The sequence below is a fragment of the Emydura macquarii genome, unplaced genomic scaffold (assembly GCF_026122565.2).
Source record: "Emydura macquarii macquarii isolate MOO-44397 ecotype Brisbane River unplaced genomic scaffold, CSIRO-AGI_Emac_v2 contig_713, whole genome shotgun sequence".
Lineage (NCBI taxonomy): Eukaryota > Metazoa > Chordata > Testudines > Chelidae > Emydura > Emydura macquarii.
The window spans coordinates 38,878-59,761 of NW_027130850.1; the positions used below are offsets into that span (position 1 = coordinate 38,878).

Sequence of the window (20,884 nt, forward strand, 5' to 3'; positions counted from 1 at the left end):
GGCCGCGCGAGGAGCCGTCCCTGCGCCCAGCCAATCAGGAGCCGTGAAGGCGCTGAGGAGCCGACGGGCTGAACGATTGGCCAATCAGACGCCTCCTCCCTCCTCACGTGAGGCTGATTATGGGGAGGAGCCAGGAAGACGAGCCCTGCGGGTCACGTGGGGAGGGCGCCAGTGGCTGAGCCAATGAGGAAGCCGAGTTCAGGTCACATGGGGAGGGCGCCTGTGGGGAGGAGTCCGCTGAACGGACCCAACCAATGGGCAGGGAGCGCTGTTTTCAGGTGGGGGGAAGTGCCCGCAGCCAGCCAATGAGAGGAGGGCTCGGACTCACGTGCCGGCAGCCCAGCCGCCTCCTGGCCAATGGGCGGCCGCCGACCGCTTCTCACGTGACCCGCGGCGTCGCTGCTGCCGGGGCCCTGGCACGGACGCTACGGCGGCCGGGACGGGAAGCGGCGATGTCGGCGGACGGCGAACGCTCCCCGCTGCTGCCGGCCGAGCTGGGCGAGCCTGGCACCCCCGGGGCGGGCGGCCTCGTGCCCTCGGCGCCGCTGCCGCCCTACGGGGGCCCCGCGGCGGGGAAGCCGGCCCCGCCCCATGGTGAGCGGCGCCGCCCCGGAGCCCTGCCGGGAGCTGCGGAGGAGTGGGCGGGGCTAAGGCCGAGTGGGCGGGGCTGGGGTCTTGGTGGGAGGGGCTTGGTGTTGGTGGGAGGGGTGCATGGTGGAGTGGGTGGGGGCTGGGGTCTTGGTGGGAGGGGCTGAGGCGGGGTGGGCGGGGCTTGGTGTTGGTGGGGGGGTCTACGGTGGAGTGGGTGGGAGGGGTTAAGGCGGGGTGGGCGGGGCTCGGTTTTGCTGGGGGGGGGTCTATGCTGGAATGGGCGGGGCTTGGTGTTGGTGGGAGGGGCTAAATCGGAGTGAGGGGGCCGCAGGTGCCGGGGAGGGACTAGGGTGGTGGGCAGAGCTAAGGGGACTGGGCGGAGCCATGAGGCTGGCGGGTTGGAGCCGGGGTCTGGGGGAGGAGCTCGGGCGGGGGCCCGGGCCAGGGGCGTCTGCAGCGTGTGGTTCCCTCGCCCAGGCTTCCCGCCCTTTGCGGACGGGCGCCCGGCCGTGCTGCCCGGCGAGGACCCCCCGCCCTACTCGCCCCTGGCCAGCCCCGACAGCGCCAGCGCCCCCATGATCACCTGCCGCGTCTGCCAGAGCCTCATCAACGTGGAGGGCAAGATGCACCAGCACGTGGTGAAGTGCAGCGTCTGCAACGAGGCCACGGTGAGCCCTCGCTGCGGGTGGGGGGGCTGGACCCCCCAATTCCCTCCCAGGGCCCCCCCTCCGGCCGTACGTCTGTCTGCCAGCCCCCAGGACTGGAGCAGTCTGGTTGGAGCTGGGAGACCCCAAGGGAGTTTGAGGCCTGAGAGGGCTGGGCTCCCCTCCAGAGCTGCGGGGGGGGAGGAGCAGGGAGGAACCCAGGCGTCCTGGCCACCCGCACCCCCCCAGCCTCAGGCCCCTCTCTGTCTCCACCGCAGCCGATCAAGAACGCCCCCCCGGGGAAGAAGTACGTGCGATGTCCCTGCAACTGCCTGCTGATCTGCAAGGTGACCTCCCAGCGCATCGCCTGCCCCCGGCCCTACTGGTGAGACACGGGGGGGCTTCCCGGAGGGGGGCGGGGGGGAGCAGAAGCTCGGGGTCCCCTCCTTTCCGTCTCAGTCTCGTGCAGCCTGGGGCGCCAGAGCGGGGGAGAGTTGCCAGCCTGACGGGAACGCGTGCAAGGCGTGTCGCCACCTTCGCTCCGGGCGTGTCGCTTCCCGTGTAGACGCAATGCCCTGCCCTCGCCGGGACCCTGCGCGGCTCTCGGGCCCCGGGGATCCCCCCCCGCCAGCCGGGGCCCCGGCACGCAGCCCGGCTCGGGACCCGGCAGGGGCAGGGCTCCGGTCTCATGCGTGTCCCTCTCTCTCCCCTCCCCCGGCGGCAGCAAACGAGTCATTAACCTGGGCCCGGTTCACCCGGGGCCCCTGAGCCCGGAGCCCCAGCCCGTGGGAGTGCGGGTCATCTGCGGGCACTGCAAGAACACCTTCCTGGTAAGCGGGGGCCGCCAGGACGCCTGGGTTCTCTCCCTGGCTCGGGGAGGGGAGCGCGGTCTAGTGGGTGGAGCAGGGAGGCGGGGGAGCCAGGACTCCTGGGTTCTGGCTCTGGCTGTGGCAGGGGAGCCAGGACTCCTGGGTTCTGGCTGTGGCAGGGGAGCGCGGTCTAGTGGGTGGAGCAGGGAGGCCGGCCGCCCCACGTGACTTTCTCTCCCCGGTTCTCGCCCCGCCAGTGGACGGAGTTCACAGACCGCACCTTGGCCCGCTGCCCGCACTGCCGCAAAGTGTAAGTTGCCAGCCTCGCCCCACGGCGGGACCCACTGCCCCGGGGCTCCGAGAGACCTGGCCTGGGGGCGGGGCTGGTTGAGGAGTGGAGAGGGCGGGGCTGTGAAAGCTAGGTGTCCAAAGGGCCAGGGAGTGGTTGAGCCGGGATTCCTGGGTTCTCTCCCCGGCTCTGGGAGGGTAGTGGGGTAGCGTGGGGGGCCAGGACTCCTGGGTTCTGTCCCCGGCTCTGGGAGGGGAGTGGGGTGCAGGGGGGGTCTGACTGTGCCTGTCTCCTCCAGCTCGTCCATCGGGCGCAGGTACCCCCGGAAGAGATGCATCTGCTGCCTCCTCCTGGGCGTGCTGGCGGCCGCGGCTGCCACGGGCCTGGCGGTGAGTGGGTGGGGCGGGGAGGGGCGGGGGGTCTCTGGGGGGCCCGGGGGCAGCCCCGGCCAGCGCTGACCCGCCCCGCTGTCTCTCCGCAGTTCGGCACCTGGAAGCACGCCCGGCGCTACGGCGGGATCTACGCCTCCTGGGCGCTGCTCATCCTCCTGGCCGTGCTCTGCCTGGGCCGGGCCATGTACTGGGCCTGCATGCGGGTCAGCCACCCCGTCCAGAACTTCTCCTGAGCCCCCCCGGCCCGCCCCACGCCGGCCCCCTGCTCTGCTCCCGCGCCCCTCGCCTCCGGCCCGCGCCCGCCCCGCCCACCACAGCCGGAGCCGGGGGGTGACGGGAGCCCCCCACAGCAGGACGTGACCTGTGGAGGCAGCTGCCATGCTGCTGAGAAGAGGGGCCCCCCCACCCCAGGAACGCCGGAGGCGGGACCCAGGAGACCGGGACCCCGAGGGACGCCAGAGGCGGGACCCAGGAGACTGGGACCCCGAGGGATGTGGGGCACTGGAGCTGGGACCCAGCACACAGGATGCACTGAACTGTGGTGGCCAGGGTCAGACCGGGGGGGAAGAAGGGAGCCCCCCACTCCCCCTCGGTGGTTCCTTGTCTCTCATGGGGGTGGCGGGTGCCCCCTTTGTCTGCCTTGCTGACACGGTCTGCAGGTGAAGTGGGGGGGGCTGAGTACATACCGGGGGGCTGGGATGCACTGGGGTGGGGGGGCTGATGCTGGGAGGGACCCAGCCCCCTGGTGCTGTGTGGTCTCCGGCCCGCCCTGATCTCTGCTGAGCCAGCCTGTCCCCTGCCGTGGGGCTGGGGCAGAGCCGGCGCCCCCTGCCTTGTTGAGGGACCAAAGCAAACCTTTCGTGGGGGGCAGCGGGGGGCCGGCTCTGCTGCCCACGGGGAAGCTGCTCCGGTTCTTTGCACATTCCTGCTCTGGGCGGGAGTCCCACCCAGCATGCTGTGGGGCCCCCCCACTTCCCACGGGCTCCGGCTCCCCTTGGGCTGATCACTGCAATGCCACCCCCGACTCCTCTCCTGCCCCATGGGGCCGTGCCCCACCCGTCTCCCTGGGCTGGACGTCTGGGGCAGGCGTGATGGAGGGGGGCAGGCGTGGGCACTCGGGGGGCTGGTGAGCTGGGGGGCCGCACTCTCACCCTCCCTGCTGGGGGGGATGGAAAGTTTCTGGCCTCGGTTCCTCAGGGATCCCAGCTGGGGGGAGGGGATATGTGGGGTTCACCCCCTTTCCTGGGGTCCCCGCTGCTCTGGCTTGTACATACTGACATTCCCCTCCCCCCCCCCCATGGAGCGCTACTTGAACCCGGGCCCGGGGAGGGATGCCTGGACTGTAAATAAAGAGATGATGTACGGCACCCACTCGCCTGGCTCCCTCGCTTGGCCCCACGGCGACCCCCAGGGCGGGGGGGTCGCTCAGCCCCTGCTCCCCTGCCGGGCTGAGAACCCACCAGCTCATTGCACCTGAGGGGCAGCCCATCCCCCAGCCAGCAGGCTCCTGCGGTGGGGCTGGAGGGGACCTGGGGCCCCCTGGGGGGGATGGGGATTGCTGGGAGGGCAGCCCGGACGCCTGGGTTCTATCCCAGCGCAGGCAGGGAGTGTCTAGCGAGTCTTGGGGCCTAGCCTCCTTGTAGATGGGCTGGTGTGTCCCCCCCGCCCCCCGGTGGGGGGGGGGGGCTGCGCCTACCCCTCCACTGCAGATGGGGGACCCCCACTCCTTTGCTGATGTGGGGCCGGACCGGACTCTGTGGGGACAGGCCCCTGGCCCTGCACAGCTCCCCAGGAATGGGGGGCTAGGCTCAGGCCTTTTGCTGCCCCCCAGAGCAGTGGGGCTGGGCTGTCACCCCTCCTCCCCCCGAGACACATGGGCGCAGGTAGCATTGGCGGCCCTTGGCCCAGCTCTGCCCCACAGAACCCCCCTTTGCCAGCCAGGCCCCCTCACCAGGAAGGCCCAGGAGCAGCTGGGGGGTGGACATCCCCTCCTGCCCCCAGACACAATGAGACACAGCGTCAGCTTTCCAAGCGTTTAATCAATGCCCCTCACGCACAAAGGGGGGTCCCCCCAAATCGGGGGGGCTGGTTTCCCGGGGGGAGGGGCAGCAGCTTCATTCTACAGGAAAAAATAATCCTGGGGTGTACAGGGGTGGAATTTGCCGGCAGGCCTGGCTCGTAGCTGGGAGGGGGGGAAGCCAGGGGGCTGCTGGGTGAGTTTGGGGGTTCAGGGCTGAATCTGGGGAGCTCAGGGTTTCTGGGATGGGGAAGTGCAGGAGGGACCTGCTGATATTTTGGGATTCGCTCACCTGGCCCCACCAGTTGGGGGCTGAATCAGGTCTCACTTTGGGGGTGTCATCGCTGATCAGGGTGTGAGGGGGCCCCTTTCCCGCCACTCCCCCCACCCTCCCAGGGCCATAGAGGTGTGTATGGGACCACCATCCACCTCACAGGGCCTGTAGAGGGGAATGGGGCCATATTGGGCTGTAGGGCCCATCCCCCAACCCACTCACAGTGGGGTTGGGGCCATATCAGGCCATATGGCCCATCCCCGCTCACGGGGCCATACAGAGGTGAGGGCCATATGGGGGCTGTAGGGCCCACCCTGCTCACGGGGCCATACAGTTGTATGGGAACATCAAGCCATATGGCCCATCCCTTCTCATGGGGCCCTACAAAGGTATGGGTGCCAAACAGGGACTGTAGGGCCCATCCCCTCTTACAGTACGGGGCCATGCAGAGGCGTGGGGGCCATATGGGAGCGGTAGGGCCCATACCCACTCGGGGGGACCATACAGAGGTATGGGGGCAGGAGGGCCCATCTCCCCACCCTCCTCAGAGGGCCATACAAAGGTGTGGGGGCCCTAGTAGGCTATAGGGCCCATCCCCCAACCCGCTCACAGGGGGGTCAGGGCCATATCAGGCCGTATGACCCATCCCCGCTCACGGGGCCATACAGAGGTGTGGGAACTATATCAGGCTGTAGGGCCCACCTCACTCAGGGCCATAGAGAGGGGTGAGGGCCATATGGGGGCTGTAGGGCCCATCCCTGCTCATGGGGCCCAACAGAGGTGTGAGGGCCATATGGGGGGTGTGTGGGCCATATCAGGTCGTATGGCCCATCCCCGCTCATGGGGCCCTACAGGCCCCATCTCCACTCGTGGCCTTACAGAGGTGTGGGGGCCATATCGGGCCATATGGCCCATCCCCTCTTACAGGGCCATACAGACAGGTGGGGGCCATATGGGGGCTGTATGGCCCATACCCACTCGGAGCTATAGAGAGGTGTGGTGGCCATATGGGGGCTGTAGGCCCCATCCCCACTCACGGGGCCGTACAGAGGTGTGGGGGCTGAGGTGTAGGGCCATATCGGGCCGTATGGCCCATCTCCTCTTAGGGGGCCCTACGGAGGCGTGGGGGCCCGGCCCCGCTCACAGGGCCAGGTAGAGGGTGACAGGGCAGTGGTCGCTGCCCATGGCCCCGGAGCGGATCTTGCTGTCGCACAGCGCCCCCAGCAGGCGGGTGGAGAGCAGGAAGTAGTCGAGGCGCCAGCCCACGTTCTTGGCCCGGGCGTTCATCATGTAGGTCCAGAAGGTGTAGGCGTGGGGCACGGCCGGGTACAGGTGGCGGAAGGTGTCGGCGAAGCCGGCCGCCAGCAGGGCCCCGAAGCCCTGGCGCTCCTCGGGCGTGAAGCCGGCCGACTTCTTGTTGCCCTTGGGGTTCTTCAGGTCGATCTCGGCGTGGGCCACGTTGAGGTCCCCGCACAGCACCAGCGGCTTGCGGGCGTCCAGGCCCCGCAGGTAGGCGCGGAAGGCGGCGTCCCAGCGCTGGCGGTAGCCCAGCCGGACCAGCCCCCGGCCCGCGTTGGGCACGTAGGCCGTCACCAGGTAGTGCGAGGGGAACTCGGCCGTGATCACCCGGCCCTCCTGGTCGTGCTCCTCCTCGCCTGCCGGGGGAGACGGGGGCCGGTCAGAGGGGCACGGGAACGGCTGGGGGGCAGAGATCGGGGGGGGATGGGGGGGTCCCTACCGATGCCGTAGGCGACGCTGAGCGGCTCCGTCTTGCAGAGCAGAGCCACCCCGCTGTAGCCCTCCTTGGCGCCGGCGCAGGCCCAGAACTTGTGCGGGTACTCGGGCATCTCCCGCGCCTCGGGGGGCAGCAGCTTCTCCGCACACTTGGTCTCCTGCAGGCACAGCACGTCCGGGTCCTCCTCGCGCACCCACTGCAGGGGGGGGGGGGAGAGCGGGGCTGTCAGCCCGGATGCCTGGGTTCCCTCCCCGCTGCCCCACGGCTCCCCACTCGTCCCAGGAGCCCCCCATCCCTGGGATCCTCTGAGAATGAGGAAGCGAAGCCTTGTTCCCTCCCAGAACGGGGCTCTGAACCCAGGAGTCCAAGTGCCCCCCTGCCAGGGACGGCCCCCCCCACCCCCCCGGGCACCAGCCTGGGGGACGTTTCGTGCAGGGGGGAGGGAAAAAAAATCACAGTCCTGACCTGCGAGGGAGCCCTTTCCAAAGGGGGTTAGGAGCGTTAGCCCCATTGCACCGGCGGGGAAACTGAGGCACGGGCAGGGGAACAGGCTTGCCCAAGGTCATCCAGCAGGCCGTCGGCAGAGCCCGGGGAAAGAACCCAGGCGTCCTAGCTTCTGTAACCCACTAGAGCCCGCTCTCCTCCCGGAGCCGGGGATAGAGAACCCAGGCGTCCGGGCTCCCAGCCCCCCTCCCTGCGTGCGCTACGCGCTGTAGCCGCTAGGCCGCACGGCAGGCTCTGCGACGGACGGCATGGCCTGAGCAGGTTGTACAGCACCTGGCGCTCTAGACCAGGGCACGAACGGGGCCGGAGCTGCCTGGCCCGGCACCTACCTCCAGCCCCTTCTTCTTGACCCAGGCCCGGAGCCCGTCCACGTTCCACGAGGTGATCTTCAGGGTGGCCTTCTGCCCGCTGGGGGAGGTGAGCCGGTCAGGGGGGTCCTGGTACAGGATGGGCCCCTCCGCCGCCTTCTCCTTGGCCGCCCCCTTCTTGCTCTTCTTTGCCTGGGGCTCTGCGGAGGGGAGAGAGAAGGGAGCCGGGACGTGGGGCTGAGCATGGGGGGAGGGCCGGGGGCAGGGCCGGGGGGGGTTGCGCCCCACTTACCTGCGGCCTCGGGCTCGGGCTCGTCGCCGCTGGCCCCATCCGCCACCTTCTTCCCCCGCTTGGGCATCTCCCGTCTCCAGCCGGGCCCCGCACCCAGGAGCCGCCGAGCCGCGAGCCGCAGGATCCTGGGGCAGCCTGTGGGGGGAGCAGGGGGGCGCAGGGAATCAGGGGCCGGGGAGACAGTCCTAATCTCCAGCCAATCACCCGCCTTGCCGCTCCCCGGCCAATCACAGCCCTCCTCCAGCTCAATAAACACCCACCGACCTGTGCAATAAACACCCGCTGCCCGGCCAATCACAGCCCTCCTCCAGCTCAATAAACACCCACCGACCTGTGCAATAAACACCCGCTCCCTGGCCAATCACAGCCCTCCTCCAGCTCAATAAACACCCGCTCCCGGGCCTACCCTGACCTCCCGGCACGATAAACACCCGCTCGGCGGCCAATCCGCGCCCCGCTGCCCCCCGGGACCGGAACAAAGCGCAGCAGCAGCGGCAGCGGTGGCTCTAGGGCAGGCGGGGCGGCCACGTGCGGGCGGGATCCAGGGTCACGTGGCGGGGGAGGGCGAGGGGCGGGGCTAGCCCCGGCCGCTGTCACGTGGGCGGGGCACTGCGTCAGTCCCGTGCGCGGCGGCGCGGAAGGACCCTGCCGGCCCCGGCCCCGCCCCCCGAGGTGCCCGCGGCGCGCCGGGCCGGAGCAGGGAGCGGGGCCATGGCGGCGGGGCCGGTGGCGGTGCTGGGGCTGGAGGGCAGCGCCAACAAGGTGGGGGCGGGGCTGGTGCGGGACGGGCGGGTGCTGAGCAACCCCCGCCGCACCTTCGTGCCGCCGCCGGGCCAGGGTGAGTGCGGGACCCCCCCCCCCTCTGACCCTCCCTCTGACCTCCCCCGACCCCCCCGACCCGGGACCCCCCCCCGACCCCCCCCGACCTCCCCTGACCCGAGACCCCCCATCTGACCCCCCCGACCCGGGACCCCACAGCTGGGTCGCTCCTGCCCTGAGGCCCCCCTGCCGCGGTCCTGGCCCCCCCGGACTTTCCCCCCTCGGGGCCCGGCCCGGCGCTGTGACACCCCCCGACGCCCCCTCCCCCCCGCAGGCTTCCTGCCCGGCCAGACGGCGCGGCACCACCGGGGCTGCCTGCTGGGGCTGGTGCGCCAGGCGCTGCGCGAGGCGGGGCTGGAGCCGGGCCAGGTGGACTGCGTGGCCTACACCAAGGGTGAGCGGGGCCAGGGGCGGGGCTTGCACCAAGGGGGCGGGGCTTGCACGCCGGGTGAGTGGGGGTGTGGGCTACACCAAGGGTGGGCGGGGGTGGGACCTGCAAGCTGGGTGAGTGGGGGCGTGGCTTACACCAAGGGGGCGTGGCCTGTACAGGTGGGGGTGGAGCCGGGGGCGGGGCCTCTACCAGTGACGGCCGGGGCCTGCCCCCAGGGTGAGTGGGGGACCGGGGGCGGGGCCTGTCCCTGCAGGGGCTGGGGGCATGGCTTACACCGGGGAGGGGTGGGGGTGGACGTGGGGGGCCCCGGGACCCCGCGCTCACCCCGCGCTCTCCCCGCAGGGCCCGGCATGGGCGCCCCGCTGGTGACGGTGGCCGTGGTGGCCCGGACGCTGGCCCAGCTGTGGAACAAGCCCCTGCTGGGCGTCAATCACTGCGTGGGCCACATCGAGATGGGCCGGCTGGTCACGGGCGCCCAGAACCCCACCGTGCTGTACGTCAGCGGGGGCAACACCCAGGTAGGGCCGACACCCGGCGCCCACCCCCCCCGGGTCCCCCGGGGCCTCGCCGCTAATCCCTGAACCCCGCTCCTCCCGCAGGTCATCGCCTACTCCCAGCGCCGCTACCGCATCTTCGGGGAGACCATCGACATCGCCGTGGGCAACTGCCTGGACCGCTTTGCCCGGGTGCTGAAGGTGAGCGGGGCCCGGAGCCTAGCCCTGGCTGCAGGAGGGCAGCGCAGGCTAGTGGTTAGAGCGGGAGAGGCCTGCTCCCCTTGAGCGAGTCACCCCGAGTTTCTCTGCGGTTCGATCGTGGCCGTTCAGTGTTAACCTGAGTTTTTGGGATTTCATTTCCCGCCTTTCTAAAAAACCAAGGCGGCGGCCCTAAGAGAAAGCGTCCCCGTCCCTCCGCTCCCTCCGCGCTGCCGCCTCCAGCCGTGACCCCTCAAACGACTCCCCGGTTCTGGCGTCTTTCAGCGTGAAGCTGTTATTCTGCTCCAGAGCGGCAGGAACTCCAGATCGGGGCTGGTTTTACACACACGCACGTCGAAAAAGACCCTGTCCTGTTCAAAACCCAACCTAAGTTTTTGGAGTGGAATTTCCTTGCTTTTTTCAACAGAATTTTTTTTCTTTAAAAAGCCGCCAAACCAGCTCTGGTTGATACGCTTTTACTGGACGAAATCTGAACCTTTTTAGCACAAAACTTGCTTTCTCTCTTGGCAAATACGACTTGAAATCCAGCCCTCTCCCAAACGTGCCGTCTCCGTTTCCAAATCCTCTCCCGGGATTTCTTGTCCAATGCTTTGATTTCCTCTGTGGCCAGAGCAGCTGAAGGGGAAGATTTTGGGCACTGATTTTTCTTGCCTTTACTAAATCCACCTCCCGGGCAGAAGTGGGGCAATGCAATACCGAAGTCTGAGCGTGACGATCCCTTTCCAGTCCGACATCTCCGGCGAAGGGGAGCAGAAAGCGAATCAAATCCCTTCGTGCTCACTTCAGCGGGAGCCCTCGCAGGAATTCGAACGTTCATCGAGGATTTTCAGTGCTCGTTTTTCAGCTTTTAAAACAAAATAACGTCCCCACCGTCTAAAAGCCGTGAACTTCCGGGCCCAAAACCGTGCTGAGGGTTGAAATTTCCCCCGCGGCGTTTTGGGCCGGATTCGGCGGGGCTGGAGGCAGGCGCCGGTGAAACGTGGTGGCAAATCAACGCTCCGTGTCCCCCCCCCCGGAGCTCAGAGACGGCGGGACCCGTTCCCCCTGAATCCCGGCCGGGAGCTCGCTGCAGGGGGGCTTGGGTATGAAAGGAGCTGGTCGCCCCCCCAGAACGAAGCAGAGAGACTTGTCCCAGCACCCAGCGGGGGGGGGCCGTCATCGCCGTGGGAGGGTGGGATGGGGCCCTCTGGGACCCCGACATCCAACCTCACCCCCCTTTATGTCCCTTCCTCCCAGATCTCCAATGACCCCAGCCCCGGCTATAACATCGAACAAATGGCCAAGAAGTGAGTGGTCCCGGCTCCGGCAGGGGAGTGGGGTCCGGGGGGGGGTCGAACGGGGGTGGGGCTGGCAGCCCGGACTCCTGGGTTCTGTCCCAGCTCCAGCAGGGGAGTGGGGTCCGGGGGGGTCAAATGGGGGTGGGGCTGGCAGCCCGGACTCCTGGGTTCTGTCCCGGCTCCGGCAGGGGTCTCACAAAGTCTCCTCCGTCCCCCAGGGGCCGGCGGCTGGTGGAGCTGCCCTACACGGTGAAGGGGATGGACGTGTCCTTCTCAGGGATCCTGTCCCACATCGAGGTGAGGAACCCAGGAGTCCTGGCTCCCCAGCCCCACTCTGTCAGCGGGAGCCCGGGCCTGACCCCTGTCTGCCCCACAGGAGGTGGCGCACAGGATGCTGGCGTCAGGAGACTGCACCCCGGAGGATCTCTGCTTCTCCCTGCAGGTCAGCCGCAGGGGGGGCTGCGGGTCGGGGGGCAGCTGGGGGGCAGAGGGGAAGGCAGCTGTGGGGTGGGACCGAGGAGGGGCAGGGGGGCCACAGGTCAGAAGCGAGGGGTGCTGGGGGGGGATCAGGACCGAGCGGTGCTGACCCAGCTGCGCCCCCCCAGGAGACGCTCTTCGCAATGCTGGTGGAGATCACAGAGCGGGCCATGGCGCACTGCGGCTCGCGGGAGGCCCTGGTCGTGGGCGGCGTCGGCTGTACGTATCCGGGCCGGGGACCCTGCCTGCCCCCAGACTGAGCCCCCCACCTGCGCCCTCCCCCCCCCGGATTGCTGCCCTAGGGCCAGGGATTTCCAGGATCCCTCCTGCCTCCCCCCCCCCATCTTGCTGGGATGCTGCCCGGGCTCAGCTGAGGCCACGACAGCTCGTGTCACTTGTGTCCTGAGACCGGGGTGTCGGCTTGAGCCCTTTCCTTTGCCCCTCCTGTGTCGTCCCCCCCCCACCCCCGCCAGCTCTCACCCTGCCCCCCATGTCACACACCCCCCCCCGCCAGTTCTCACGCTGCCCCCCGCCCCCAGGTAACCTGCGGCTGCAGGAGATGCTGGGGGTGATGTGCGCCGAGAGGGGAGCCCAGCTGTTCACTACAGACGAGAGGTAGGGCCAGGCCCCGCCTGGGGTGCCAGAGACCCGGGGGGGGGAGCCCAGCTACGCCCCCAGCGACCTGCTGACCTTTCACACCCCCCCCCGGAGCTCGCTGGGTGCCTTGGAGCACCGACCCCCCTGTCCCGGCGCTGGGGAAGAACCCAGGCGTCCTGGCTCCGAGCACTAGGCCCCGCTACCCGCGGGGGTCTCCTCTCTGCCCCCCCAGGTTCTGCATCGACAACGGGGCCATGATCGCGCAGGCCGGCTGGGAGATGTTCCGCGCGGGCCAGGTGACGCAGCTGGAGGATTCGTGGGTCACGCAGAGGTAGTGGGGGAGATATGGGGGGGGGCCTGCGCCGTGGGGCAGCCCCCCAGCCCCCTGACGCCGTCTTCTCCCCCAGGTACCGAACGGACGAAGTGGAGGTGACCTGGCGCGACTGACCATGCGAAGGGGGGGCCCGGCCCGCCGGGGGGGCCCTGAAACACTCAATAAAGACCTTTGCTTTTGTAGCTGGGATTCCTTCTGGGGCGACCGGGCAGGGGGGCGTTCTGGGGGGGCAGGTGAGGGGCGATTCAGGGGGCGGCAGGCACAGTGTAAATAACACTATTTAATATTTACAGCGCGCCAGGGGCTGTACGCCGAGGGGGGGGCGGAGCGCGCCAGTGCCCGCCCCAGGCTGTGCCCAGGACCCAGGCGTCCGAGTCCCCGTGGTGCTGGCGGGGAGGGCGGAGCAGGCAGGCGGCGCAGCGGGGACCCAGGCGTCCGGGCGGCGCCCCCTACTGGCAGTAGAGGGTCAGGGCGTCCTGCTGGTTGCCGCGGACGAAGACGACGGGCGGGCGCAGGTCCCGGGACAGCGTCTCCAGCCAGGCCATGTAGAGGGCACTGGGGCAGGCCCCCTTGCGCACCACGGGCAGGCTCCTGGCGGGGGGGGGAGGGCAGATCAGTGGGGGGCACCCCGGGATTCTCCTCCCCCCCAGCGCAGGACGGGGGCACGCCCCGGGGGTCCCCTCTGCTCCTCCTCCCCCCATGCCTGGCCAGGTCTGTCCCCCCAGCCGGGCGTGGTGCCCCGGGGGGGCAGGCGGGGGCCCCCAGGGAGGGGTGCTGGGGGGCTGCACTCACATGACGATGAGGGCGGCGTTGCGGGAATTCTCCTGCAGGATTTCGTGGAGCCGGACCTGCTGCTCCGACTGCGGGAGAGCGAGAGGGGTGGGGTGTGCCCGCCGCACCCCTCCCCCTGGTGCCCACCCGCCCCAGAACCCAGGCGTCCGGGCTCCCAGCCCCCCTCCCCCCCCCCGCCCCAGAACCCCCCGCCCCAGCCCCCCCCCAGGCCCCAGAACCCAGGCGTCTCAGCCCCCCCACCCCCCGCCCCAGAACCCAGGCGGCCGGGCTCCCAGCACACCCCCGCCCCAGAACCCAGGCGTCCGGGCTCCCAGCCCCCCCGCCCCGCCCCAGAACACAGGCGTCCGGGGGGGGGCTCACCTTTCTGCGGTAGACCCGCAGGTCCTCGTCCGACACCTTCCAGGGGGCCGCGCTGCGCAGAGCTGCTGTGGCTTCGGGGTCGCGCTGCCCCTCGTTGAGCCGGAACGGGGCCACCAGGTCCTCGAAGGCCTTCATCCTGGGGGGCAAGGCAGGGGCTGGGTTCCCTCCGCAGCTGGGGGGGCGGGACCCCTGCGCCCTGTCCCCAGCTCGGAGTAAGGATGGGGGGACAGGACTCTGGGGTTTTCTGGCGGGGCAGGGGGGGCAGGACTCCGGGGTTCTCTCCCCAGTTTGGGAGCATGGATGGGGGGGTGGAGAGCCAGGACTCCTGGGTTCTCTCCCCGGCTCTGGCGGGGGGGGGCAGGACTCCTGGGTTCTCTCCCCGGCTCCGGCGGGGGGGCTGGGACCCCCCACTCCCACACTCACCCGCTCTCCTCCGGCCGCCAGGCGCCGCGGGCCGGGTCCGGGTCCAGAACCAGAACCTCGCTGAAGCCCAGGCGGAACTTGCGGAGCAGCAGCTGGATCCTGCGGGGAGAGGGAGCCGTGGGGGTGGGCGCTGGGGGGGGCCCCCAGGCAGCTCGGGGAGGGAGGGCCCCGGGGAGGGACACGCGGGGGGAGCTGCCCCTCGCGCCCCCCGGTCCCCCACTTACTCCTGGCGCTGGTGCTCGGCGCTGCCCGGCTCACCGCTGACGAAGACCCGCACCCGGCACCGGCTCCAGCGCTTGCGGCGCCTCAGCAGGTAGGGGAGCAGCAGGGTGAGCCCTGGGGGGCAGACGGACAGCGTCAGCGAGGGGAGGAGGTTCTGGGGTTGGGGGGCCGGCGGGGGGAAGGGAGGGGAGCTGGGGGGCTGGTGGGGGGAAGAGAGGGGGCCCGGCGGAGTGGGGGGGACGCACCCCCGTCATCGAAGAGCCAGTAGACGTCCACGCAGCGCCTCTTCTGCTGGGCCTGGAAGTGGGTCTCCGTTTGCTCGTCCGCCCCCAGCACCTTCAGCCCCACACCTGCGGGCACATGGGGCAGGTGGGGTGGGGCGGTGACCCTGCCCCCCCCCACAGCCCCCCGCCCCCCTGCCCAGCCCCTGGCTGTCCTCTCCCTGCCCCATTCCCTCACCCCTTCCCTGCCCCCCTCAGCCCTGTCCTGCCCCCTCCCCTGCCCCCCTCCCTGCCCCCTCACCTGTGGGGCCCGCCTCCCGGCCCAGCTTGCCCTGCAGCGCCGCCTCGGGGTCCTCGAAGGCAGGGTTCACTAGGGAGAAGGGGGTCAGACAGTTGGGCAGAGCAGACCCCCCCCCCACCCCGACCCTCAGTGGAATGGGGCAGGCAGGGCGCCCCGAGGGGGGCGCCAGCCGGCCCTCTCCAGGGACGTCTGTGGGTCAGGGTCCGTGCCCCCAGCCCCCCAGCACTCACCGTGGGCCCGCACCGTCCGCGAGACATCCAGCCCGTCCTTCATCCGCAGCACGCACACCCCGGCCCGGCCGTCGAACGCGTCGCTGGGGGCACAGGGCAGGTCAGGGGGTCCCCGGCCTCCCAAGAGCCCCCCCTCGCCGCCCCCTGCCTCCCGAGAGTCCCCCTCGCCCGGCAGCGTGCGCCCCACTGCTGCCCCCTTACTGGATGATGGCCACGTAGCTCTCCAGGTTGCGGGGCGAGTCCGTCTGCCAGTTCTGCTTGTAGCCCAGCACCAGCGTGTTGGGTTTGAGACGTCCCAGCCCGGACACCTGGGGAGAATCGCCCGTCAGGCCGGGGCAGTACGGGGGGCAGGACACACAGCGCAGCGCTGGGCTGCTCCAGCAGGGGGCGGCAGAGACGCACCCACATGCACACCCACCTGCATGAGGCCGCGGGCCCCGCTGCGCAGCTCCGGGGCCGTGATGAGGGTGTAGAAGGCCCGCACCTTGCGCCCCTTCAACCACTGCACGTGCTCCTCCACGTCGCTGGGCCCCGGGGTGTCCTGCGGCTGCGGGGAGGGGCCAAGGGAGGGGTTAGAGGGGCCCCCCCGGCTCCCCCCCTCGCGGCCCCTCCCCGCCCAGCTCCCCCATACTCACCCCGGCCACGTTCCCGCAGATCATGAGGCTCACTCCCTTGGTGACGGCGCTGACGAAATCCACCAGGGCCGGCCGGAAGCTGGGGGGCCCCGTCAGCACCAGGCACTGGGGGCTGGAGACAAGCAGGTTTGGGGACGGGCCCGGGGGGGGGGGCTCCCCACAGAGACTCTGCTCCCCCCAGCCCCACGCATTGTCCTCAGAACGGGGATAGAGCCCAGCCCCACTGCGCTCCCCTCCCAAAGCCGGTCCAGAACCCAGGAGTCCTGGCTCCCAGCCCCACCAGCCCTAACCACTAGACCCCACTGCCCCCCCCAGAGCTGGGGATGGAACCCAGGCGTCCTGGCCAGCCCCTCCCGCCACCTCTAACCACTAGCCCCCACTCCCCTCCCCTCCCAGAGCTGGGGAGAAAACCCAGGAGTCCTGGCTCCCGGCCCCCCTGCTCTACCCACTAGCCCCTACTGCCCTCCCCCCCCCAGCCGGTGCAGAACCCAGGCGTCCGGGCCCCCGGCCCCACCGGAAGTTCTTGACGTGCTCCTCCACGTGGGCCAGGCTGACGGAGTAGGACAGCGCCAGGCTGTAGGTCCCGGCCTGCACGGACGAGCCCCAGTTGACGTCTGTGGGGAGGAGGAGGAAGAGGATGCAGGGGCGCCGAGGAAGGCCGGGTCGGCCCCCGGTGCAGGGCGCCCCCCCCCTCCCCCACCCGGGTGCCCCCCGCCCGGCGGCCCCCGTACCCGGCTTCTTGTAGCTGACGTAGGCCAGGCTGAGCAGGATGATGCCCACCACGATGAGGGCGGCCCACCAGGTGAGCAGGAACATGATGACCACGGAGACCACGGCCCCGAAGAGGGCGCTCCACTTGCTGAAGTAGCGGAAGGAGGGGCGCCAGCCTGGGGGGGAGACAGGGACGGTCGGGCCCCCCGCCGGAGCCAGGGTCCCCCCACGGGAGCCAGGGTCCCCCCACGGCCGCGCTGGCCCTGAGCACCCGGCCCGGCCCGACCGCCTCATCCCACCCGGCACCTGGACCTCGGCCTGGCCCCGTGCCCCCGGCTCAGCACATCCAACCCTGCCCGGACCGGCTCCACCACCCCCAAACAACCCTTGCCACACCAAGCTCCCCACGGCCCTGCCCCAGGCCGGCAGGCGCGGCCCTTTCGACCCACGGCCCAGCCCCGCGCCCCGCCACACCTGGCGAGTTGGTGATGGTGGCGTGGAAGCAGCTGAAGTTGATGAGGGCGTAGGAGCAGAGGAAGAAGTTGGAGATGATGGGGGCGATGGTGTTGAGTTCGGCTGCGGGTGCAAGGGGAGAGGGGTGAGCACAGGGGGGCCCTGGCCCAGCCCGGCCCAGCCCATCCCCCGGGGGGGGCGGCGCAGCCCCACTCACCGATGAGGATGAAGGCGATGGCCAGGACGAAGGTCAGCATGTAGCCCCGCAGCGGCTCGTTGTTCCGGCCGTAGCCCTTGGCGAAGAAGCCGATGACAGGGTACAGCTTGTCCTGGCACAGGCACTGCGGGGCAGAGCGGGGTGAGCGGGGGCCGGCAGGGGGGGGCCGTGCTCAGCGTGGGGGGCTGGCGGGTGGGGGCCATGCTCAGGGTGTGGGGTGCACCAGCTGGGCTGGGATCTGGGGGTCGCAGACGGAAGGGCTGTGTTGGGCTGGCACTGGGGGGCTGTGGTCACGGGGGCCGTAGCTGGGAGGCTGGGCCCCCCCGACCCCCCCCAATCTCTCCCCGACGCACCTGGAAGACTTTGGGGGCCGAGACCAGGCAGGCCAGGGCGGACGAGAGGGTGGCGGCGAAGATCCCGGCCGTGATGAGCGGGCTGAAGCCGGACACCATGCTCATGGTCTGCGGGGAGAGGGAGCCTCCGTGAGCCCGCCCCCACACACTGCTAGCCCCGCCCACCTACCACAGCTCCCGCCCACCCACTGATGGCTCCTCCCCCTTCACTGCTGGCCCCACCCACCCACTTCTGGCCCCGCCCACCCACTGATGGCTCCTCCCCCTTCACTGCTGGCTCCGCCCCCATCCCAGCCCCCGCTGTGCTGGCTCGTCCCACTGCTGGCCCCGCCCATCCGCTGCTGGCCCCGCCCCCTGGGTGCTGGCCCCGCCCCGCACCTGGTAGTTGTTGGCCAGCCCGTACTCGCAGGTGCCGGCCTGGGCGCACTCGGTGAAGTTCCAGCCCTGGCTGCAGGCCAGGCCCAGGCAGGCCTCCGTGGCGTTGGGGGCGCCCAGCGTGTCGTTCAGGCTCCCGGAGGCGTCCCGCACCACGCACGACCCTGGGGGCAGGGGGCAAAGGCGTGACCATCCCCGGGGACCCAGCGCACCCCTCCCGGCCATGCCCCTGGAGATCCGGCCCTCCCCCCGCTGTCCCCCACAGGAGCCTGCCCCCCTGCCCCGCCCCCTTACCTATGGTGGCCGAGATGGCCAGGTAGGAGAGCGTGGTCCAGAAGATGGCCAGCAGGGTGCCCTTGGGGATAGCCACCGCCGGGTCCTGCAGAGGAGGGCAGTGGGGGTCGGTTAGTGGGGCCCATAAGTCCCAGGGGGCCCGGGCTGGCCGGCCCTGGCGGGAATGGGGGGCCGGGAGCCCCACCTTGAGGTCTCCGGAGATGTTGGCGCCAGCCAGGATGCCGGTGGCCGAGGGGAAGAAGATGGAGAACATGCCGAAGAAAGAGCCCGCCTCGCCCCGCCACGCCGGCCCCACGTTCTCCAGGAAGATGTCCCCTGCAGGGAGGGAGAGGGCAGGCTCAGCGGGGGCTGCGCGGCCCCGGGCGGCCCCCAGTGGCGGGGAGTTCCGCCGGCCCTACCTCGGTAGCTGAAGTAGCCCTTGGACATCTTCTCCTCCGTGGCCGGGATGAGGGTGCCCACGAAGTAGTTGATGAAGGAGACCATGATCACGAAGAAGAAGACGACCTGGGCCTGCCGGGGGGGCGGGGAGAAGGGCTGAGAACCCAGGAGTCCAGGCCGCCAGCCTCTGCCCTGCTCTGACCCCCTAGGTCCTCCCCAGAGCCGGGGGTGGAACCCAGGAGCCCTGGCCCCCAGCCCCACATGCCACCTCTAACCACTAGCCCCCACTGCCCTCCAGAGCCGAGGATGGGACCCAGGAGTCCTGGCCAGGCCCCCTCCCCCCCGTACCTTGGCTTCCCACTCCATGCCGGCCAGCGCGATGCCCAGCAGCACCGTGACCGTGATGACGCCCACGATCCGGATGTCGTTCACCGGGTCCGTCATCACGGCGTCGAACTCCTGGGGGGCAGGGAGGGGCAGAGGGGTTGGCGGGGGGCCGGGGCGGCGGAGCGGGGTGCAGGGGGTGTGGGGGGGGGGGCCCGGCCCCACCTACCAGCAGAAGGTCGCGCACGGTCTCGGCGAAGCCCACCACGTGCATGGCCACGGCCACGGCGTTGGCGAAGGAGAAGAGGAGCCCGATGGAGCCGCCCAGCTCGGGGCCCAGGCTGCGGGAGATCAGGAAGTAGGTGCCCCCTGCGCCCCCGGGACGGACGGGCGGGTCAGCCGGGGGTGTGTGTGTGTGTTGTGTGTGCGCCGTGTGTCTGGGCGTGTGGTTTATCCTGCATCTGCAGGTGCCTAGCTGTGATTTTTGTGTGTGTTGTGTGTGTGTGTGCGCCATGGGGGGGGGGGAGTGTGTGTGTGTGCCTGTGTGTAGCTGGCTGTGCGTGGGTGTGTCTGTGTGCGCGTCTGTGTGTTGTGTGTGTAGCTGGCTGTGCGTGTGGTTTATCCTGCGTCTGCGGGTGCCTAGCTGTGATTTTTGTGTGTGTTGTGTGTTCTGTGTGCGCCAGGGGGTGCTGCGTGGGGCCGGGTACGCCCTGCGAGTCCCCCTCGCGCTGCGTGTCTGCTGCTGGGTGTCATTGTGTAGCACCGCAGTTGTGTGTGTCTGTCTCTCCGGCTGCCGAGGGGCCCCGTGTCCTGGGCTCTGGGTGCGAGCCATGGGCCAGGGGCCCCCCCTGCTGTCCACGGTTCTCGCCCCCCCGCGGTCCCGGTTCTCTCCCCCCAACTGTCCCTGGTTCTTGCCCCCCCCCCGCGGTCCCGGTCGCCCCCCGCCCCCCGCGGTCCCGGTTCTCGCCCCCCCACAGACCCGGTTCTCGCCCCCCCCGCGGGGCCCGGCTCTGACCTGCCTTGACCTTGCCGTTGGTGGAGATGGCGGAGATGGAGAGGCCGGTGATGGTCGTCACCACGGCCGACATCAGGATGATCAGCCAGGTCAGCCCTGGGGGCAGATGGAGAATGGGGGCTGGGCCCCTGGGGCCCCCCCCCCCCCCCCCCCAGCGCTGGGCTCCCGCCTGCCCCCCAGCAGCCCCGCCACGGCCCCCCCTTACCTATCCCGGCCTGCGCCGTGATCCAGGGCAGCCGCAGGTAGAGGATCACGCCCCAGATGTTCAGCATGCACCGGATCTGGGGGGACGGGAGCCGGTGAGACCAGGGAACCCAGGCGTCCGGGCGCCAGCCCCCTGCTCTACCCACTGCCCTCCCAGAGCCGGGTGAGACCAGGGAACCCAGGCGTCCGGGCTCCAGCCCCCCTGCTCTACCCACTACCCCTCACTGCCCTGCCACGGCCAGGGAGAGAACCCAGGCGTCCGGGCTCTAACCCCTGGCCCGCACTCCCCTCCCCTCCCCTCCCGCAAGGCCTCAGTTTACCATCACGCCGGTCACCCAGCCGAACCGAACCGGCTCCACCTCAGAGCCTCCTGCCTCAGTTTCCCCCTCGTCCCCGTCCTTCGCCACCGGCTCACCGGGGAAATCCAGCCCGTCCTCCTGCACGGGGGGGGCACCAGGGTTAGAGCGCCCCCACTGACCCCCCTTCAGCCACCCCCCCAGCCCCCACTCCCTGCAGCCACCCGCCCCCAGCCCCCCTGCTCCCTGGACCCAGCCCCCCCACCCCCCCCCCGCACTCACCATGCTGCGCAGCACCTCCAGCGAGGGGCGACTCTTGCGGGCCCGCCCGGGGGGGGCCGAGCGGGCGTAGAACTCGTAGCGGGGGCCGGCGTCCATGGTGGTGGCGTAGTCCGGGGGGGCCGAGAGGGAGCCCCCCTCCTCCGCCTGGCCGCAGCCCTCGGCGGGGAGGGGGGCGGGAGGGCAGGGCGGCGGGGGGCTGGCCTCCCCCTTGCCTTTCTCCGGGGGGGCAGGGCCCGGCTGCAGCTTTCGCACCTTGAACCGGCCCAGGGCCAGCACCGTCTTGTAGGCCGGGGCGTCCATGGGGCAGGCTCTGGGGGGAGGGTTAAACTCAGCAG

The 20,884-nt window shown here is 70.5% G+C and overlaps 4 protein-coding genes across 5 annotated transcripts; 2 read left to right on the plus strand and 2 right to left on the minus strand.

The window, feature by feature from the left end:
- Positions 1-332: 332 nt before the first annotated feature.
- On the plus strand, positions 333-4,655 carry PIP4P1 (phosphatidylinositol-4,5-bisphosphate 4-phosphatase 1). The gene is made up of 7 exons (XM_067542534.1): positions 333-594; positions 1,069-1,259; positions 1,514-1,620; positions 1,960-2,065; positions 2,302-2,354; positions 2,632-2,722; positions 2,815-4,655. The coding sequence occupies exons 1-7, from the start codon at positions 453-455 to the stop codon at positions 2,956-2,958; spliced, it is 834 nt and encodes a 277-aa protein (XP_067398635.1). The 5' UTR covers positions 333-452; the 3' UTR covers positions 2,959-4,655.
- Positions 4,656-5,557: 902 nt separating this feature from the next.
- Positions 5,558-8,401, minus strand: APEX1 (apurinic/apyrimidinic endodeoxyribonuclease 1). 2 transcript variants are annotated; one of them, XM_067542532.1, is made up of 5 exons: positions 8,268-8,401; positions 7,856-7,990; positions 7,585-7,763; positions 6,755-6,947; positions 5,558-6,671 (listed from the first exon to the last, which is right to left on the minus strand). In XM_067542532.1, the coding sequence occupies exons 2-5, from the start codon at positions 7,920-7,922 to the stop codon at positions 6,157-6,159; spliced, it is 954 nt and encodes a 317-aa protein (XP_067398633.1). In that variant the 5' UTR covers positions 7,923-7,990; positions 8,268-8,401; the 3' UTR covers positions 5,558-6,156. The 2 variants fall into 2 exon arrangements, with proteins under 2 accessions (XP_067398633.1, XP_067398634.1); XM_067542533.1 differs by having other exon boundaries at positions 8,262-8,336.
- A 135-nt stretch (positions 8,402-8,536) lies between these two features.
- On the plus strand, positions 8,537-12,645 carry OSGEP (O-sialoglycoprotein endopeptidase). Its single transcript, XM_067542531.1, has 11 exons — positions 8,537-8,693; positions 8,949-9,068; positions 9,408-9,583; positions 9,665-9,760; positions 11,015-11,064; positions 11,274-11,352; positions 11,432-11,497; positions 11,661-11,751; positions 12,072-12,147; positions 12,362-12,460; positions 12,537-12,645. Exons 1-11 carry the CDS (start codon positions 8,567-8,569, stop codon positions 12,574-12,576), a joined length of 1,020 nt encoding a protein of 339 aa, XP_067398632.1. The 5' UTR covers positions 8,537-8,566; the 3' UTR covers positions 12,577-12,645.
- A 267-nt stretch (positions 12,646-12,912) lies between these two features.
- On the minus strand, positions 12,913-20,660 carry LOC137149166 (solute carrier family 12 member 3-like). The gene is made up of 26 exons (XM_067542530.1): positions 20,550-20,660; positions 20,292-20,408; positions 19,973-20,048; positions 19,768-19,863; positions 18,982-19,121; positions 18,777-18,887; positions 18,449-18,560; positions 18,235-18,365; positions 18,051-18,135; positions 17,760-17,920; positions 17,382-17,489; positions 17,029-17,152; positions 16,833-16,934; positions 16,379-16,534; positions 16,162-16,261; positions 15,648-15,759; positions 15,431-15,559; positions 15,214-15,320; positions 15,013-15,095; positions 14,783-14,851; positions 14,506-14,610; positions 14,263-14,374; positions 14,039-14,137; positions 13,616-13,751; positions 13,256-13,323; positions 12,913-13,054 (listed from the first exon to the last, which is right to left on the minus strand). Exons 1-26 carry the CDS (start codon positions 20,643-20,645, stop codon positions 12,913-12,915), a joined length of 2,877 nt encoding a protein of 958 aa, XP_067398631.1. The 5' UTR covers positions 20,646-20,660.
- Positions 20,661-20,884: the final 224 nt, after the last annotated feature.

Bases quoted from the DNA above. Each gene is read 5' to 3' on its own strand.
- PIP4P1 (XM_067542534.1), top strand. From the start codon at position 453: ATGTCGGCGGACGGCGAACGCTCCCCGCTGCTGCCGGCCGAGCTGGGC. The intron at 595-1,068 runs GTGAGCGGCGCC...TCCCTCGCCCAG, and splicing joins GAAGCCGGCCCCGCCCCATG to GCTTCCCGCCCTTTGCGGAC. The intron at 2,723-2,814 runs GTGAGTGGGTGG...GTCTCTCCGCAG, and splicing joins CGGCTGCCACGGGCCTGGCG to TTCGGCACCTGGAAGCACGC.
- APEX1 (XM_067542532.1), bottom strand. From the start codon at position 7,922: ATGCCCAAGCGGGGGAAGAAGGTGGCGGATGGGGCCAGCGGCGACGAG. The intron at 7,764-7,855 runs GTAAGTGGGGCG...TCCCCTCCGCAG, and splicing joins GCCCGAGCCCGAGGCCGCAG to AGCCCCAGGCAAAGAAGAGC. The intron at 6,948-7,584 runs GTAGGTGCCGGG...CCCCCCCTGCAG, and splicing joins TCAAGAAGAAGGGGCTGGAG to TGGGTGCGCGAGGAGGACCC.
- OSGEP (XM_067542531.1), top strand. From the start codon at position 8,567: ATGGCGGCGGGGCCGGTGGCGGTGCTGGGGCTGGAGGGCAGCGCCAAC. The intron at 9,069-9,407 runs GTGAGCGGGGCC...CTCTCCCCGCAG, and splicing joins CTGCGTGGCCTACACCAAGG to GGCCCGGCATGGGCGCCCCG. The intron at 11,498-11,660 runs GTCAGCCGCAGG...GCGCCCCCCCAG, and splicing joins ATCTCTGCTTCTCCCTGCAG to GAGACGCTCTTCGCAATGCT.
- LOC137149166 (XM_067542530.1), bottom strand. From the start codon at position 20,645: ATGGACGCCGGCCCCCGCTACGAGTTCTACGCCCGCTCGGCCCCCCCC. The intron at 18,561-18,776 runs GTACGGGGGGGA...CCCCCCCGGCAG, and splicing joins GCATGGAGTGGGAAGCCAAG to GCCCAGGTCGTCTTCTTCTT. The intron at 14,611-14,782 runs GTGAGGGGGCAG...ATGTGCCCGCAG, and splicing joins CCGGGAGGCGGGCCCCACAG to GTGTGGGGCTGAAGGTGCTG.